Genomic DNA, 20554 nt, shown 5'->3' with positions numbered 1-20554 from the left:
AGTTGTGCAAGTGTTTTTGTTTGTTCCCTGCATTTCGAAGATGCTTGTTTTACAAACAAGGCCCAGTTTGACGCTGGATTTGCACATCGTTTATTTCTTAAGGATAATGCAGTCCCAACGAAAAAGGGTCACGATCGTGTGTTGGATCCGCAGGCGGTGAGTAAAACTGCTTCAAATATCTCTGTGTTGTTAACTTAGCTATCGGCGCGTAAGCACATCAAGTAAACAACATGCAATGTTGTCATCAAACTGCACTTTCCACATGTACACCTTAAAAAAAAAAAAAAAAAAAAAAAAAAAAAGATGACATAAAATGGAACTTAGTCATTTTCCAAAACCGCTAAGCAAATATATACAGTTTCAATACATACCACATAGAGACGTCGTTGCTGATGCTGCTCTTGTTAAATTTCAGCCTCTGGATCTGATTCTGGATCATAAATATACGCTGAATCTGACTGTTAGCCATGGTTTGTTTTGGATGGTTTTTCCCTCACGGTAATGTCACAGTTTCTAGCGCTCTCAACACAAAAGCTTACTCGCGCTCGTGATTCTTTAGCTCCGCCCACACGTCACGCCTCCAGCCGGTCGTGTTTTTCTGAAAAAAAAAATGGTACAGACTATCTTTCTCTTATAAATATAATAAAACTAAAGACTTTTTGGAGTTATGAAGGATGCAGTACTACTCTATAGGTACTCAAGATTAACAGGAGATTGAGTGAAAACGAGCATTTCACCCCCCCCCCCGTTTAAACAAACAAGACCATCAGATATACACCAACTATCTCACATCAAATGCCTGAGCAAGTAAGTGCCCTCTTAAAGGTGTTTTAAAATGTTCTAGTGATGTAGGCCTACAACATCTCATTTCCAGTGGTAGGTCATTCCAGAGGGGAGGTGCTGTAATCCAAAAGACACGGTCTCCTTTGGACTTTAAGCGGGATTTAGGGACCTTAAAAACATTTTTGATGACCTCAATGGCTGTGTCGGAGAATAATACTGAAATATATTCATGTGCTAGACCACGAAACCTTGTCGTGAAGATGTGTGTTTCGTTGTGAAAGCAATACTTCTTTGTTTGGTCTTCCAAAAGAGGACACGAAAAGAAATCAGTGGTTAAGTTGTATTTACAACACTGTTCCAGAACAGACAAACCCAAATATTTAGATGTGTGCAGTTCATTTTATGGAGGACTGTTTCCTGATCCTGGAGAGCAGACCACAATTTGTTTTGTCTCGTCGCGCCAGTATTATGTCGATTAGTGCTACCCTGTCAGATTTTGCTACCTCCCTTTAAAACAGGGTTTAAGGGTCATAACATTTCCGTCACATGCTTGAGGTATTTGGCCAATCAAATCACACTGGATAGCTGGCCAATCAGAGCACATCTCGCTTTTCAGACTGAAAATGTGAAAAAAAAAGCATTTATCTGAAATAGAAATCTTTAGTATAACATTATAAATGTCTTTATTTCTTTTATTGATTTATTTAATTGACATTGATTTTAAAGCATCCTTGCTAAATTTCTATATATGAAAATATGCTGGGGAATATACTTTCTATTAAAAAAATTATACTGACTCCAAGCTTTTGGTATAGTAATGTTACAAAAGCTTTTTACTTCAGATAAATGCTGATCTTTAGATCTTTCAGTTCATCAAAGAATATATGTACTCAACTGATTTAAATATTGATAATAATAATAACAACAACAAATATGTTTCTTGAACAGCAAATTTGCATAGTAGAATGATTACTGAAGGATCATGAGATACATTTCAAATCTGTCAAACAAAAACACCCGCCCATGCCATTATAAAGCTTAGTGTGATGTGGTTATTCAAAAATAAATCTGATAGTGGAATTCAAATTTAAAATAAGGCGGGAAATTTGGATACAGGTCTGGTACAGCTATACAAAGATTTCTTAATGTATACAAAATGCAGACAGACCAGAAAACTTCTAAATGTTTTTATTAAATGGAACAAATACAATGGTGCAGATTTAATGTCACTGATGGTCTCTAATTGAGGGTCCTCTTAGGTGAAACACTTTGTTATTAGAGCAGTATACTGTGGAAGAGCAAGGAAGATGTAGGTCACCCAGTTGCCTTTATTTTCCTCGAGTGTGGACAAGAGTGATGTTGTTGTCACGGACATTCATTTCTCTGGACATCTGACACCAGACGCAGATGCCACAGAAGGTGGAATAAGCACAATCATTACAGATAGTACCCTAGAGAGATAGACATACGCCATAAGTACTCTCTCCACATTTATATATGAGATATTACTTGGTTAGAACAGTTCGTATTTGTCCAAACCTGGATTCCATAGCGATTGCGCACTGATACTCTCATGGCCATTGTTATTGGTGGAATGCATCCAAATCCGTCGAGCAGAGGCAGACACAGACACTCGCCATGCTTACGAGCCGTCGAACAGGCAAAACAGGGGAAGCACCAAAACGCAAAGCAACCTACAAACCATAACATACTATTAGTGATGAGAACCAATCAGTGTGGTAAAGAGTTATACGAAACACTGACATTTCACATGTGCTTATCTATTTTAAGAAACATATTTACATATTATGTATGCTAGATTTGTATATGTTTATATATGTAGCACCATATAGTCCCGTAAGGCACATTTCGTTCCTTTGCATATGACAACATTATAACAGGACTCTATTCTTTGAATTGATCAACCACTCATCAGCACACACAACATTCAGTGATGCCACTATCATGTCTCTCCTATCTCTTCTTTCAGGTGCTTCAAACTAATGTAAATGGCGCCACCTGCTGTCAGTGATCAATCCCAGTGTTAATGGCTTCAGAGGACTTCAGTATTTATTGAATTGTTCATCTGGCCAGGCACATTGTTTTGTATATTTTCATGGACTTTTTTTTTGGACCACTGGATCTGTCATATTATTGTGTATGTTGAGTATAGAGTCCCCAAAACCTTCATCCTTTCCGTCCCCCTCTCTGGTGAAACTTTCAAGAACCAGCTGAAGACACACTTTCACAAAGACTCAACCATACACCAAACTTAAACCAATGCACACACACACACATACACACACACACACACATACGTTTGTTTTTGTGAAAAGGCGTAATGGTTTTTATGCTGTACAAACTGTATATTCTATGGCCCTACACTAACCCTAACCCTCACAGGAAACTTTGTGCATTTTTACTTTCTCAAAAAAACTCATTCTGTATGATTTATAAGTGTTTTAAAAAATGGGGACATGGGTTATGTCCTCATAAGTCACCCTCTCCTTGTAATACCTGTGTCATACCCATGCCATTATACAGAGTTGTGTCCTGATATGTCACAAAAACAACAGCACACACACACACACACACTTCTTTGGCTCTGTCTGTTTGTACCACATATGTTAAATGCCTGTATCAAGTATATGGTTCAATTCCATCTTGAAGAGCTAAGCTAAGCAGAAACTAACAAATAATTTATATTCAAAGCAATGCTTAATGTCTCTTTATGACTTTACTCAGCAAGAAGCTGTTTAGTAAGAAGGATGATATATCATTGACTACACACATAATTGCTTTCGTAGTAATGATTCTGGCACTCCTCGGGTAGCCTTTATACACACATTCTTGGGATGTACAATCATGCACAGCTTTTTAACAATATTGTTGTGTAGTTGCACAGTGACATTCTTTATGGAAATACACCACCGAAAGACACACCAAAATAAACAGGAGAGAAAGAGAGAGAGAGAGAGAGAGGGAGAGAGAGAGAGAGAGAGAGCGAGAGAGAGAGAGAGAGGGAGAGAGCGAGAGAGAGAGAGAGAGAGAGAGAGAGAGAGAGAGAGGCTCACACTCTGGTACATCCTGACAGCAGTCACAGATTTCAGAGCTCCACTGGCTGGAGTGGTGTGACATGACGAAGGGCCTGGGCTGTTGAGAAGTCATCCTGTTTATTACACAATCCTTCAACAGACACAAGAACACACAGGTACAGAACGATTACTGTTAGCTGTCCACATATCAGAGGTTGAAAAGACTCTTAAATCAAATCTAAGTCATTATTCATAGTTGAATCATTTTCAATATACATGAGAATAAACCACAAATCATGCAACAGTGTTCAGGGATCAACGATAAAAATTCATTTATCCTACAGCTCAGCAAGACCAGCAGTTGAGCTTCATTCCCTGTCCATTTTTTTCATTACCATCAACATAAAAAAGCTCTGGAAATCACAGTTATTCCTGAAATGTTGACTAAAACACAGCTAGACATTTAAATCGCTTCATAATGGCAATAGTGTGCAATATAACACACTTAACGAAATAATTATGTATTAAAAACCTGATCAACAAATGTAAGATGTCAAGATGTAGAAGTCAAGAAAACCTTGACCATCAGGCTATTGTTATTGTTGAGCACTTTTAATATTACTTTTTTTAAAGACCTCATATTTTTTCTTTTCTAAAGCTGCACTGAAAACAGTTTGTGTAGAAGCAGTTTTCACTCAGCTACTAGATTTCTGTGAAACTGAGTATTTTTTATTTTTAAATATACAACAACAACAACAAAAATAATTTCTTAAAGTGCTCTTCTTTTGTTTAAAAACGAATGCAAAAACTGCTCTTACCCGAGCGTGAGACGGCGAGGATGGATTCGTTCATTCACACTCAGACACACAAAGGATGGAGATCAGTTGTTAAAACAGTCCCATAAAAAGTCTCAAGTAGGTGTGCATCTAAATTAAAGTAGTTCCTCGAAGTCACTGGTCAGGTTAGTGATGTGTCACTTCTGATAACGCCCATTACCCTTCACCTGAAAATCATTCATCAAGTGCTTTTAACATCATGTGCAGTTTCACCAGAGAATAAAACTCTTGTTTGTCTATGAACTTGTGTATGACTAACTATCTATTGTTTGCTGGTGGCATTAATGTGTATAAAAGGCAGAAATATAAAGGTTAAAATGACATTGCTTTTATAATGTGTAAAGAGATTGGCTTAAGGGAAGGAGAGAGCTTTTTTTGCATCATTATATAACACTGAACTGGACAGACCAGTTATTTACACTTGCAACAGCCAGATGAAGTGTGATGAAAGATATCAATTTCAGTTAAGACCAGCAATCTGTCTTTAATATGCTGAACACTGCTGGATGATCCAGATAACACGATCTGTCAGTGTCTGGTAAGTGGCAGATTTTGACAGTTTACAGTAGAACTGCTTAACAATTTCATGTGTGGTTTTACCTTTAATACATATTCAGTCTTTCCTATCCCCATGTTGCTTATTAATTTAAAAGTAAGTGCAATATGGTCTTAAGAATATAATATTCACTGACACGTCAGCAAAAAAGAAGAAGATAAAGGTAAAAGAAATATAAGTAAATAAAATAATACAAATATCAACAACATGGAGAACTTTAGAAGAAAACAGAAACAATAGAGATGATGTTAATGATTTAAAGTATTAATGATTGTTGAGTTAGAAAACAAGCACTCTTAAAACACTAGAAAAAGCTATTAATTTGTCCACGAATGATGTCCATCTGTGGAGTGTATGTACAGTATTTATATTTTTTTTTACAGGAGACAGTTTTGACATAATAATTCATGTAAAAGAATTGTATTTATTTTTAGTTTGGATTATTATTACTTCATGCAATAATTCAGTTGTGTTTAGTTTGCTTATATCAATAAATCTTTCTTATACTATAATAAAATGCGTAAAATTAGAAAAAAAGCTATGTGTAATCATATGAGAGCAATGCGCAGTTATGAGTCAGTTATGTTTACGGTAATTGTTTTTAATTGAACTGAGCTTGTCAGACTTGTTATAATAGTACAAGCTAAGCTCCTCTTTCAATAGCTAGTCCTCTACAGGTCATCCACCCATACCAATCCTGCATCACGTCTGCCAGCTTGTTCCTGAAATAACAGTATTCAAGTTTCAAACACATATTTATGAATTGATGTATAGCTCAGATTTTAATAGGTGGAGTGATTTTGTAATTATCCATAACTGAGCAACAACAGCCGTAAAAACAGTCACCCTGGGAATAAGACAGAGTTGAAATGATGGAAAGATGCCGAGTCATATTAACATCCTGAAAGCTAATACTGTTTTGGCATAAATCTCTTGCAGACTTGAATGAATGACCGCAGTCCCAACTCTTGTTTTGGATGTTTTTGTGAAACATTACCTCATAAATCACAAAAAAAAAAAAAAAAAGTAATCCATCTCCATCTAGTGGTATAATTCAATAAGCACGTTAAAAGCATTTCACTTTTCTCATCTTTTTTTCCCATCTTTGTTTCTTCTTACAGGGGTAATTCATCCAAACAAAGAAAAAAGGAAGAAAAAGAAAAGAAAAGAAAATTCTGTCTGATATTTTTGAGAATGTTGGTAACTAAAAATAAAAAAATAAAATCAATCAATCAATAAAACTACAAATAATTTAGACACATTTCTGAAAATATCTTTTTTCTTATGCTTCACGGAAGAAAGAATGTCATAAAAGTTTGCATCAGCATGAGAGTAAATAATCACAGAATATTTATTTTTAGTGAAGTATACATTTAATCTTTACTTCTAAAGCACAAAAGATGCTAACATATGGTCTTTGGAGGTCCTAAGAGGAACAGTTCACCCAAAAATAAGGCCATGCACGATATAGTTTCTTCATTGGAATAGATTTGGAAAAATGTTGCATTACATCACTTCTTCACCAGTGGATCATCTGCAGTGAATGGGTGCCGTCAGAATGAAAGGCTAAACAGTTGCTACAAACATCAGAATAATCAAAAGCTGCATGTTTGTATTAAACTAATCCATGATAAAGATGTTTTTAATGTTAAACTGTACAATACAAGTCCTCTATGTGTATTATTGCTGTCTTCAGTGAAAAAAGTAATCTTATCTGAATCAGAAGAGAAATATGCACAGATTCAACATCTTTATAAAATGGTCCAAATCCGTTCTACACAAGTATGTCAGTGTATTTTAATGTAAGAGGGCAAAAGGAATTGGTTATTTTCACTGGAGGAAGTGTTATTATGGATTAAGGATTATAAACTCACTGCTTTCCCCTTCACAATACATTAATTGATGGACTGGGGTCATGTGGATTTTAGTTTTGGACTAACTATTCCTTTACTAGGCCTGTCTTCAGTTTGTATGATCACCAGATTATTTCAATACTAAATCCAATATAATAACAAAAATAAATGCATTCAGTTTGCCATTAAATAACAGTAAAGAAAGAAATCAGAGCACAACTGTATGATTCTGATCTGATATCACCGAGCTGTTTCTTTCTACCAAAAGATTGTTTTCTCATGTCACATGTAGTAATGTAGAATATCTAGTCACGGCGCACTGGTTTGTGTTGTGGGTGTTTGCTTTCAGACGAACTTTCAGTTAGTTTGGTGTTGAGAACAGATGCTTATCACAACCAGTTCACTTGGTTTTGGAAGATGGTCATATGGGTGGAATGTAAGTGTATGTGTGGGCACTGGGTCATGTTCGTGGATGTTTGTGTGCGCATGCGTGGGTGCCTTCTTGTGTAAGAATATTCATGTTTGCATAACTGTTGTAAATCCCTTCCAAAAAGAAATGTGGTGCAATAAAAGTACTATAATAATAACATGGATTATTATATAACGATTGTTTCTTGTCACACTATTTGAACATGTGGTTGCAGATTAACGTCATTACACGAGTGATTTAATTTCATCTCAATGCCGTAACGTTCTCTTACAGTTGCATGCATGGCCAGTGACGCTGGCGTTCCACATCTGACACAGGGCAGACAACAAAGGCAGACAGGGGCATACCCTGTTCCTCTTAAAAACAAATAAAGGCAGACGTCAAAAACCAAGGGAACCTGGAACACACAGATGTGGCTTCGAACACAAACAAATTATGCATGTATATGTTTACATTAATCCTTCACATTGCAGTTAATGTGAGACGTTGATGTTTTGCATGGGCATTATTGCAGTGAATAGACACTGACGATCATCCATATCCCCCAGCATTCACCAAGTCCAGTGCTCCACTGTTCTGCTGAGCAGGGTTAGGACTGTACCACTCTCAGCTACGGGGGGATGCTGACTCTCTCCAGTACTATATTACTAACATTTATTGCATTCTGTTGTTTAACATCCTTCAACTGAACATTACCCTCCTTCAAACTTTGAAAACTCTAAACAATATTACATTTGCACTTGTGGATTCCTTTTCTTCAATGCATTTACAGATCCTACATTAACATGATGCAGCGGCATCTGGAAAGTTTAATTATTTCACAAAATGTAAAACCATTCAGCTTCATGCATACATCCTGTAAAGGTTCATGCACTAATAAAAATGACACCCAAAATGTATGAAAAGAACATTTTTATGTATAATTGTATAAATAAAAACTAATAATTGTCAGATAACCGTTCACTGCAGTCCTAATCTGTTTGGAGGATTTCATTTTATTCCAGCACGCTCTGAAGTTCGTGGGTTCCCAAGAGTTTGACTAGAAGTTGTTGACTAGTAAACAAAATTGTGCATGCTCATGAATATAATTGGCAACCTCTCAAAGAACCTCAACAAACAGAACTAACAAATATTACTACAAGTGTGATTGCATCATATAATAATTGCTCTTAATAGTGTTCAACGTCTGGTTGACTATGCCTTGTATTAATTTTTGTGTTATATGCACAAAAACTGACAGTCACAACTGATAAGCTACAACTAAATATTGTAGAAACGTAATTTTGTGTAAAGTTGCTGTGTAATAATTTTTATCGTAAAAAGCGCTAATATAAATAAACTTGAATTGAATTGAATATAATTCATTGTTCATCATTGTGTTTTAGGAGACCAAGATACAAATGCACAGACAATAATATGAGAACTGAATAAAGTTTGATAGTCAGATGTGTAACTGATTGATTTTCATTATAATCCAAGATAGAAATGATAATAAAAATGTATAAATAATAATAGTTCTGCTGGCATTTCATTGTAAAAGACACTTTTGAAAAAAAATTAATGTAAACTATAGACAAGCAAAAGACTGAAGCATTGAGTGAACAATAAAAAAACCATTTCATCTCATTTCATTGAAAGGAAATTACAGGAAATCTTTATTGTCATGAAAACTGATACCATATTATCAGATTTGCGATGCTAAGGGGGTTTAAATGATGAGCAACAGATCCAAGCCTCACGTGGGAGATCTTTTGAAAGATCTCAGACCTCGAGAGATTTGCTTTACAGATGAAGAAGTAAAAATGTCCTTTTGGGTCCAAACATAGCAGTCAAACCTGAGAAGGGCAAGTGGCTTGTTGGAACATGCATAATTCTTCAAATAAAGTCTAAATCTGGCCAAAGATACATAAAACAAAGATGACCAGTGGAGATACAGAACACAGTATCTCTTCATGTCATCATAAACACACGGTGATGGCAGAAAAACATCCCTCATTACAGTTTATGCTTTACATACTTTTATTCTTTTGCTGTAAGATACAATCAGAGCATTATCGTGATTATATTACAGTAAATTCATCATGCACGTTGGCTATCGATATGAGATAAATCAGGTTGAAGCTTTATTTAAAGCAGCACAGTTCCCACTTTATCCATTTTTATACTCTGAACTGTTCATTAATGGCACAAACATATTTATGAGTCTCAACATGTTCACGGTGTATAACATGTTTTACCTGAACGAGACAGGACTTCTTGCTTGTTTAACTCAAATCAAACAACAACACACAAGAAAACATAATGACAGACAAACACAGTTTACGTTTTACATACTTTTATCGTGTTGCTTTAAGATGCAAGCAAAATATCACATTTATAACAGTTGAAATCAGAGCATTTTCAGGATTACGTTAAAGTAAACTGATCCTAGACTTTAAAGATTGAGTCTGGTAGATATGTGATTATCATACTGGAGCTCTATATAAAGCAGCACAAATCCTTTAAATTACAAAGGAATAGAAATAGATTTAAATTTTGAGCTGCAAATCTGTTCAAACTGTTCCTTGTTGCCTTCGTTATAATCTGTGTAAAAAAGACAATAGATTTATTATAATAATTAATGAAAACAATTCTTCTATAACTGTTGTTATAACATGTTATAATTCAAAATCATTTTACTTACATGTTTCAGGGTTACCGCAAATACACTTAACAATTTTATTGTAGTCTTTCACTCTGTGGTTTCTACAATGTAGCCCCTTCCAAGGATGAACTAAAGAGAGAGATTTATTACATTAGATCAAACTAAATAATTGTGTGATCCATATTAATACTACACAATGTTTTGGAAAAAATAAATTGTCCTTACTTTTGCAGCCACAAACAGCATCTTTTCTCCTTTGTGAACAGACTGTGTGGAGACATAGGTGACATTAGTCTCACATTCAAAGGATAAACATTAATGCTGAAACATTCCCTAATGGTTATTAATATTAATGTGCAATTAATATTAATGTGCAAACCACAGAATAAATGGTGTACAGGTATACTGTCACAGTAATTACCTGAGTTGTTGCACAGAATTGTGGTCAGAATCAGCAGGGCAAACAGCAGACAGATTGGTTTGGACATCTTCACGCTGGCGCTGCTGTGGCTTATTGAAAAGGTTTGGTTTCTGCCCTCCTTTTATCCCCTTGTGTAATGATGATCTCCCCTTCCAATCGCTCTTCACCCCCTTTTATACCCAGAACTATTCATGAGGGTTTAAGTTTAACAGCATAAATGAGTCTCAACATGTTCACAGTGCATACCACAATCTTATCTGAATGAGAAAACAGATATTGCTTATTTACCCCGATCTAAACAACAACACTCAAGAGAAAACACGTTAAATCTGATAAAGCTGATCTTGTCAGATCGCAATGTGTGGGACCGAATAACTGCTAAATATTGAGGGGATGTCAGATTCAGAGCATCTGTTATGAATCATTATGAAAGAATACACTATGGTTTATTTGGTCTATACGGCATACATTAACACCACCCAAGGTCTGAAATTCATTTTTTGGTCACACCTATTCTATCACACATTTGTCCATAAATATTTCTCATTGGTCATGAAACTTCAACTGAAACATTGCACCAACCTATACATATTATTAGTGTGACTATACATCCTCTTTTTCCAAGACAGGTCCTGTCCATGCATAAAATGTCTAAGTTTTGGCTCTTTTCTCCTATTGTCATGCTCTCTAGTCTTCATTTAACATATGTATGCATATTTGCATGAGCAGTATAATACCTGTATGCTATTAATCCACCTACTCCTGGCAAGGAGATGTCCAGGAAAGAAGAGGATGCATGGTCAACCTACTATTGCTCATAATTTTAGTGTTTCTCTCTTGTATATGTGCAGCAAACCAGATTTTAGTTGTACTTGCAGCACCATTTGTTACTCCACCTGACAAAACCATACAAATTCCTCAAGATTTTAATTGCTCTCACCTGAGAGTTAAAAATAAATAAATATATAAAAAATAAAATAAAATAAAATAAGAAGAACTTTGGTGAGGGATCAGCTTATACGTGTTTCTGACTAAACAAACCACATATTGTGTGCGGTATCAGATATTTCGTAAAACAGTAATGTGATACTCGACGAGACAGAGAACAAAGAGAGCACTGGATTAACTAAATATTTAAGTACAATGAACTGAAACCAAACCTGCTATGGTTTGCCAGTTATGAAGAAAGTCTTTAAACACCTGAATGCACTGCTTCTTAACATTATTTTCCCAAACATCAAACACTACCAGGGGCTGTAAAAATGTGAACCATAAAGACAATGATAAATAAATAAATAAAATAAAGGAACAACAACAAAACGCTGCATTCCCATGTATTTTTTTTTTTTATTATTTTTATTTTTTTGGTGAGTTGAGACATTGTTCCTTTGTTATTAATACTAGAACGTCACTTTAGAACTAGATGCCTCAGACTGTTTCTGTGAAGCTGAATATATACAATAAGGCAACATGACTGTGTGATATTTCTTTTCTTAATAGTTCAATGAAAAACGTTTTTTTCCAGGGGGGCTGCCAGGAATTTTGGGCCCCATGACAAAAAAATCTAATTGGGCCCCCTCTGCTAGCACAATATTTACTGCTGGTGATTTGTAAATGAAAGTCTGCATACAGTATGCAGTTCACTATTTGATGCAAGATTAAAAGCCACCATAAAAATGTCCTTAAAGCAACACTATGTAAAAATTTTTACCTTAAAATAATGTTTCCGAAATCGTTTCAGTGGTTCATCAAGTTGTAACAAAAAACACTTGCACTTATGCCTCCCTGGAATTATGCCAAGTCATTGGTAGCTAATTTAGATGTAGTTTTCAAATTAAAATAATCATTAATTCTCTCTTTAGACCAAATCAATTAAGCTTATGAGAAAGTTGAATCAAGGAATACATTTTGGAAAATCTTGAATAAATGATGACAATTTTCAATTTTGGGTGAACTATCCATTTAACAGAATTGAAAAAGGGGCAACTTTTTATATATTAAAGAAGCACAATAAAACAAATACAATAGAGATACAAATTAAACTCATTTTTCAGATACTGTAGGTTTTACTTAACATGTATACATTTATTTAACGTCTTTTGTTGGTTAACATTAATGACAGATAGGTATTTCACACACTGTGTGACTTATATTTTAGATACAATGCTGCAATCTGTTTATGCAATATTTCTAATAGCAGCAAAGTGGTGTTTCATTTTTTCTTTTACAATTCAGTGAATAATTCAATGACTCTGTCACAAAGGAACCTGCTTTTGAACGAATCAGTTAAATGATTCAACTCTAGTCAGTCTTTGGCTGTATTGAAATAGCACACTTCCCTATCATATCGTATGAGAAAATCAGAATGTGACCAACGAAGAATGTCTACACTGTAAAAAATTTCCTGTAGAAATTACAGTAACTTACTGGCAGCAGTTTGCCAGTAACTTACTGTAAATTAAACTTACAGTAAAAATACTGTATTCGTATTTACAGTACCATTTAACTTGCTGTAAATGTATTTGCAGTAATACATTTTTTACTGTAAAACACAATTATGTTTTTTTCTCCTTTTTATATATTTTAATACAATAAAATATTACTTTACACTGTGAAATTAACTGTAATTTGTTCACTTTTATTATGTCTTGTAGAACTGTACAAATTATTGTATTTCAACAGGTCTCATGTCTCAGTAGTAAAAACTATAAAAAGAAACAAAAGACTGTTTAACTTCTTTTATTGGTTTTATAGTTAAATGGTAATACTTGAAATAACATGTTAATATTCTTGCAGATAGTACTTTCAGTTTTCCAAAAACTTGAATACATTTCATTTATACATAAAAGTTTCATATTAAGAGCATTTTAAAACAACAGACATGAACAGATTCAGTCATAAGAACAATCTTAAAAATTTACAAATTCAGAAAACTCCTGTGTAGAATGTATTTGCTCTTAGTAGCTTAATAGTTTTGCCAGCTGAAATCCATAAACTCCTTAAAGGGATAGTTCACCCAAAAATCAGAATTAGGTCATTAATAACTCACCCTCATGTCGTTCTAAATCCGTGAGACCTCCGTTTTTCTTCAGAACACAGTTAAAGATAGTGATTTAGATTTAGATTTAGATTTAGATTTAGTCCGAGAGCTCTCAGTCCCTACATTGAAGTTGTGTGTACGGTCTACTGTCCATATCCAAGAAAGGTAAGAAAAACATCATCAAAGCAGTCCATGTGACATCAGAGGGTCGGTTAGAATTTTTTGAAGCGTCGAAAATACATTTTGGTCCAAAAATAGCAAAAACTACGACTTTATTCAGCATTGTCTTCTCTTCCGTGTCTGTGTGAGAGAGAGTTCAAATCAAAGCAGCTGATATCCGGTTCACTTTTTGAACCAGTTCACCAAATCAGACTGAATCGTTTTATACTGTTCACGTCTCCAATACGCATTAATTCACAAATTACTTAAGCTGTTAACTTTTTTAATGTGGCTGACTCGAGAACGAGTCAGTCTTTTGTTCGTTATCTGGCTCAGCTCGGTGTTCATCTTCAGTTCTCTCTTCACAACAGTTCAGTCAATGTACTGTTTGAGTAAATGAATTACTCCAAGATATTGGTTTGTTTGAACTCAGAAGAAGTGTCAGCCACATTAAAAAAGTTAACAGCTTAAGTAATTTGTGGATTAATGCGTATTGCAGATGCGAACCGTTTAAAACTATTCAGTTCGATTTGGTGAACTGGTTCAAAAAGATCCGGTTACATCGAGTGATTCGTTCACGAACCGGATATCACAAACTGCTTTGTTTTGAACTCTCTCACAACAGACACGAAAGAGAAGACAATGCTGAATAAAGTCATAGTTTTTGGACCAAAATGTAATTTCGATGCTTCAAAAAATTCTAACTGACCCTCTGATGTCACATGGACTACTTTGATGATGTTTTTCTTACCTTTCTGGACATGGACAGTATACCGTACACACAGCTTCAATGGAGGGACTGAGGAGATAAATGGAGGTCTCACGGGTTTGGAACGACATGAGGGTGAGTTATTAATGGGTGAACTAATTTTTTGGGTGAACTATCCCTTTAATGAAGGAGGATACATGAGGGTTCAGACCAGAGTTCTTCCTTTGCACCATCTTCCCACTTATTTTGATGACCTGGAACTTTGAGGAGCACTTGCTGTTGTCAGGGTTAACATTCAACCTTTACATAACAGAAAAAAAAAGTTAGATAATTTGATGTGAACAATGTCTAACAAAACAACCAAATACTCACAACACAACCAAATACAGAAATGCACTGCAAATGGCACAGCACACAAAGGAAATATTTCCAGGGGACCCAATATGTGACGAACCCGGATGGAGCATGTTTAGTACTCAACATCTACTTTTGTTTTCTAGCAAAAAATACAGAGATTACATGTTTATGACATACAACTTTATATACAATATACAAAATGTAAAAAGAACATGAGGGTAAGCTATTAATTTATACATTAGTAACATTGCAAAAAAAATGGTAATGTTATGTTTAAATAAGTTTCATAGGTGAGAAATGTAAGGTAATGTAGGGTCCAAAGATGAAACAGCTAATTTTAAAGTTGAGACACACACAGATAAATATACATATTACGAAAACTTTTTTGTATAAAATGTATTTATTTGCAACAGTTATGTTAACAGCAATAATAAGACATTTATGTCCTAAGAACATCTATTAAGCTGATAGACACCTTGCTGCGTTGTCACGAGAACATCCCAGGTTAAAATAATGAGGAAATTACGTTGGCTAAATCCGAAATCGCCCCCTTAACACTCGTGCACTCATTTCTACATTAGTCCACTAATACAGTTCACTTGAAGCTGTGAATGAAAACGAGTGAGTGAATTCGGACAGCCGTTGATCGCGCATTGGATGTACACAGTCGGGTTAACGTTAGTCACTTAATGGGGTCCCCTGTGCCATTTGCGGTGCATTTTCGCGAACGAGATTATAATGTTATTCTCCCGATGCTGATGTACAGAACAAATGTTACATTTGAAGTAGACATATTTTTCTCTTGGTTGTTTAGTTTCCTTAACTTTAGATTTCGGTGTTTGCGGTAACGTTAAATGTGAGACTGAGGGGCGGAGAGGCTTTGGAAAGTGTATGGGCATTCAGGAACTGCACACGAAAACCTTAAGTTCGCCGTGTTTTTATGCCCTTTGTCATGATTAATAAAGGCGTATAATGTCTCCACAGAGACGCCAGTGTTTGCACACGACACGAACATTGCGGGTTTTACTCTAGCACTACAAGCATGACGTGCATTTATATGGTGTAATCAGTTAACAGCAAGCGATAATAGCAGGAAAAAATCAGACTGACTTTAAGATAATCCACGAAAGCTTTGTTGTTCGGCTAACAGTTCACATGAACACTCACCAGCTCCTGGAGTGGTCAAACCCAAGGCAGAGACCCGTTAATGTCCATATTTTGACGGTGAAACGTTCAGAAAAGGGAAAGAAAGGAAAGAAATATGAATGTTTGCACAGTGTCACCACAACTCTCTCTAGCTCTCTTCACAGCATAAATGTGAGGTGACTGCGCGCCATTCAGTGGCAGCGGTTTTTTTTTTTATATTTTTTTTTAGTTAAACCAAAGATATAATATATTTAAAGTAAAAGAAGTAATATTTGTACACACCTTTGCATCTGACTGGTTCTTTTCGCATCTGTGTGTCTTGTTTTCTTCTTTCTCCAAGCAGGAAATAAAACTTGATCTGTGATTGGTCAGGTTTCGCGCTCATTTTTTCTTTACTGTATTTAGATTTACAGTAAATTAAAAATACTGTAATTTAGTGTCGCCAAGAGGGTATTCCCCAAAATGTAACTTTAAAATACAGTAATATGCTGTATAACTGTCCTACAGTAAAATACAGTTCATTTTACAGTTAAGTACTGTTAAATTTACAGACATTTCTAACAGTGTAGATGCACAGTATAATAAAACGAGTAGGAAAAAGTACCTGGAAGTAACCTATTACTTCCAGTGAGATTCTGATGTATGCATTTGATGGAAACTTTACTATCCCATTATGCCAGAGAGAGGCTTTATGAATGGCAGTGATGCAACACAACAGTCCACACTTTTGCTATGTATATGTAACCCCTCTCACCCGGGTCCTCTCTGACACTCCTCGCACTCGCTCCGAGCGGGTCTCGAACCCGGGTCTTCCGGCATGGGAGGCGGACGCACTAACAAGGAGGCTAAATGGCTACAGCCACTAGCATCTGTCGCTAGTGCGTCTCTTGAGATCGGTGAGTGAGGTTTACCTGCACAGCACTACTCGCTGGCCTCCGTTACATATAGATGCTTTGACTTTCGGCTACAAGTCTGCTACAGACTTTGCCATGCATAGCGGCTGCAAAGGAGGACCACGGGCACCCTCTTGAAAGCTATGGACCCTACGATCTCACTCTGATCAGTGAATGCCTGTACTCTCTCAGTGCTCTGCTATATGGGAGCGCGCGCTCTTCCGGCAGAAGTGTCCTTATAAGGAAATTCCGCTCCATCTAACGTCACACAGAGCCATACTCGAAAAAAACTTTCCGAAACTTGTGACAAACTGGAAGGAGTATTTTTGTTCCAACGTTGTTCAAACGTACAACTTAATTTTTGAAACTTTGTCCATGTTTAGCATGGGAATCCAACTCTTTAACAGTGTAAAAAACTCAGTATGCATGAAATAGCATTTCACCACCCAGCAATTCGGTTTGGAACAACTCTTCAATATGGTGGCCATGGTTGTCTTCACTCTGAAGTGTCCTTCGAAGGGTGATATATGCTGTTTGGAATGCACCGCATAAGTGCACATGAAATGCGGCATTTGGGATAGGGTCAAAGAACATCCTTTGCAGTAGTTAGGTAATTACTCAAAACAGTAACTAAAGAGTAGGCCTATGTGATTTGGGACACAGTCATTTTTTGCGTTGATAAGTGAATCAATGTTTGAACAAATTGGTTGAATATAGCTAAAATTAAGCAACAAACTCTGTCCCATATTCTCACTCGCCACATAGCCTACTAGCCAAAAACAGAAATGACAATAAGCTGCTGTCTCAACATCACCATTGCAGTCATGTGAAGATACACAATATAGCCTTGTGTTACACTATCCTACTTGATAGCCTACTCTGTTTCATTTTTTATTTATTTTAAATACGCTTAATGAGGAAATAGTTCAAACTGATTTTTTGTATATACCTAATCTATCATTTGCTATCACCCCCCCCCCCCCCCCCCCCCCCCCCCTTATTCCTGTAAAGCTTTGGCAACGTGTACAAGAGTCACAGATGTCATCATACTGATAAAGTAGTCTGAATTCTTCTCAGTCAAACCGTGTCAGTGATAAAGCACAGGTAAAGCATGCTCAAACGTCCAGCGTGGGCTCTCTCTCATATGTAGGTTACAGTTAGCGTGCCCACACAATAACCAGCTCCCACAGGCTCACAACCTCAGTATCGCAGCGCTCGAGCCCTCCCTCGCAGTGACGCACACACAGACGACCAAGGAAATCCCCAAGTGAGAGTTACGACAGACTCTTACCGCCGTAGATAGTGGGCAACTTCCGACTCGCGCTGAACACCGCGTACAAACCGACACAGGAGACGGTTTGTCAAATACGACGTGTAAACCGAGTCCAGGCTCCGGACGAATACAAGGTAGGAACACGTTTCCTTGTTTTATATTTGTATATGTGATATATTTCGAATACAACACAACGTAACGCGAGCTCGAGCTTTGTTGTTGACATGCTCGAGCTCATCCGGTGCACGCGATCAGTCGTACAAGGTGTATACAATGTCTAATCCGACTGTTTGTCGGACTACTACGAATAATGATGAGTGGATTTCATTATTTAGAGCGTAAAATGTTGATGGCGTAATTTTCCTGTGTTTTACCCTCCCCAGGTGTTGTTTTGGATCAGTTTAAGTGGATTGACTTAACATTACATTCGCGGAAGTGCACGCGTTAGCCAGCCAACGACTTGCGGTTGTTTTTTATGAATACACCTAGCGAAGTACAGCAGCAGGAGGACATGTACGGCATGGCAGAAATGCCCAACCTCATACCACCGGCAGGTGCATTACAACCCAGTCCAGTGATCCCGTACGAGCTCGGACAGGCGGGGAGAACCGGACCGGACCTCCTGTCTGCCCCACGAAGACTGCAGCGAGCCCCCAAACTCGGACAGATCGGGCGGTCTACGAGAGGTGGGGGATATTGAGTTGTGTTATTATCTTAGTTTGTCATGCACAGCCTCTTTTTTTCCTTTCAAAAATCTTGACTCGAGACCAAAATTCTAAATCAAAATGTGTATTTAATTAAAAGCCTTCCCAGAACTTTACATTTTGGAAATGTACCTTATTTAATCCATCTGAATTACCACTTACACTGTGTTAGTCCAATAAAGGAAGCATCCAAAATATGCAACACTGGGGAAGCTCCAAGAAAAATTCTGTTCTTCTAATGTAACACAATCTGAAGCTTCCCCACCACATTCACTAAACTTGGTTCAGATCTATATGACTGTTCATACGTGCCCAGTAAATACCAGAATACGCAAGCATTCTATTTTAAAACACCAACCAAGTCCAACAAGTTTGTCTTGACAAATATTCATTTTCTAAGTTCGTCTAAAATAACTTTGAAGGGAAGTACTAATCGTGACTAATGATGATGCATTAAGTCATATCGGAAAGTTCATATTTAGTTGAACGCCCATGAACATCACCGCAATGTCGTAATCGCAAGAGGGAAATGCTAGAAACATGTTTGACACAATGGACGCAACATCTGTATTCTTGGTAAATTTATTAAGATGAATACATTTTTTTGCATTTACATATAAAACTATATATATATATAAGTTGCAAGTACGAAACATTGTACCAATTGCAAAACAATATCTAACGATTCAATTTAAAGCAATTAAAATAAAGTAAAACCACACCCAATGCACATTTTTTGTTCATGTTTCGTAAATGTAGGGTTACATTTTTTTTTTTTAATTAACCAGCTTCCCAGGATTACTTGAATGCACCATAACTCATGGTGTCCACTTGTTTCCACTCTGTTGTCAAATGATACATTTCTTCTTGTTTTTACAGTGGTTATTGATGATGAGGACTTGGATGATATCATAAACAATAACAGAAGCTTCCCGGTTTCTCAGAGAGTATCACCTGTTGCCTGATGCATGCCTGACTGTGCCAAAGCTGTTGAAAGGCCAACACACCAAAGCAGGCCTAGAGAACTGAACCAGAATCTCCCTCTCACGTTTTCGTCACCCTTCACTGTACAGTTCTTAAGGCTTTCACCACTTCAAGGTCAAACAAGAGAACTGTGGACTTTGCGTCCTGTTCACTAAATGCTTGCCCATCACTTTACTGATGTCGTGCTTCTGTAGCACTTAATGATCCTGTCTAGTGTTCTCTGTTTTGGAAGTTTCTTTCTCAAAAGTGAAGATCTTGATGATCTCTAATGCAACAGGGCTATATTTATACAATTTGCACTTTACTGCAGAATAAGAAAGCTAACCTCAGCAGTTTGGATTACTCATCTCCCAAAGAGGACATTTTCTGTGAATCTCTGTTAACGTGTAACGCGCCATTTGGTAAGACCTTTGGTTATTTCGGTAACCGGGGCCTTCCATGACATTTCTCTGAATGACAGCGATTACTTGTTAATTGTAAGAATCTTTTGTAAGGTCACTGTTTTCATGTGCCTGTTGATTTTAGTTTGAATTAAAATAAGTACAATCTTGAATGCATACTGACTGAGATGAACAATCAAAATCTTCTAAAGTGATCTCTGATCTCGGTTGAAGTACATTGCTCTTAATGTTTTTGACTTCTAAATGTTTGCATGGAAATTAATTGATTTATGTAAATTGTTTTGGGGGAGTGCAGTGGGGTTGGAGTAATAAAGTATGCACGAGTAACGT

General features: G+C 36.5%; 2 protein-coding genes across 2 annotated transcripts; one reads left to right on the top strand and one right to left on the bottom strand.

Annotated features, from left to right (window-relative positions):
* Nucleotides 1–2111: 2111 nt before the first annotated feature.
* Nucleotides 2112–4745, bottom strand: LOC113079140 (cornifelin homolog B-like). The gene is made up of 4 exons (XM_026251346.1): nt 4637–4745; nt 3858–3969; nt 2323–2477; nt 2112–2234 (listed from the first exon to the last, which is right to left on the bottom strand). The coding sequence occupies exons 2-4, from the start codon at nt 3949–3951 to the stop codon at nt 2112–2114; spliced, it is 372 nt and encodes a 123-aa protein (XP_026107131.1). The 5' UTR covers nt 3952–3969; nt 4637–4745.
* Nucleotides 4746–18043: 13298 nt separating this feature from the next.
* Nucleotides 18044–20553, top strand: si:dkey-112a7.4 (calcium/calmodulin-dependent protein kinase II inhibitor 2). The gene is made up of 3 exons (XM_026251317.1): nt 18044–18269; nt 18519–18821; nt 19719–20553. The coding sequence occupies exons 2-3, from the start codon at nt 18611–18613 to the stop codon at nt 19802–19804; spliced, it is 297 nt and encodes a 98-aa protein (XP_026107102.1). The 5' UTR covers nt 18044–18269; nt 18519–18610; the 3' UTR covers nt 19805–20553.
* Nucleotide 20554: the final 1 nt, after the last annotated feature.

The sequence above is a fragment of the Carassius auratus genome, unplaced genomic scaffold (assembly GCF_003368295.1).
Source record: "Carassius auratus strain Wakin unplaced genomic scaffold, ASM336829v1 scaf_tig00027223, whole genome shotgun sequence".
NCBI classification, from domain to species: domain Eukaryota; kingdom Metazoa; phylum Chordata; class Actinopteri; order Cypriniformes; family Cyprinidae; genus Carassius; species Carassius auratus.
The sequence above is the reverse complement of the archived record's forward strand: the minus strand, read 5'-3'. Positions and strand labels throughout refer to the sequence as shown.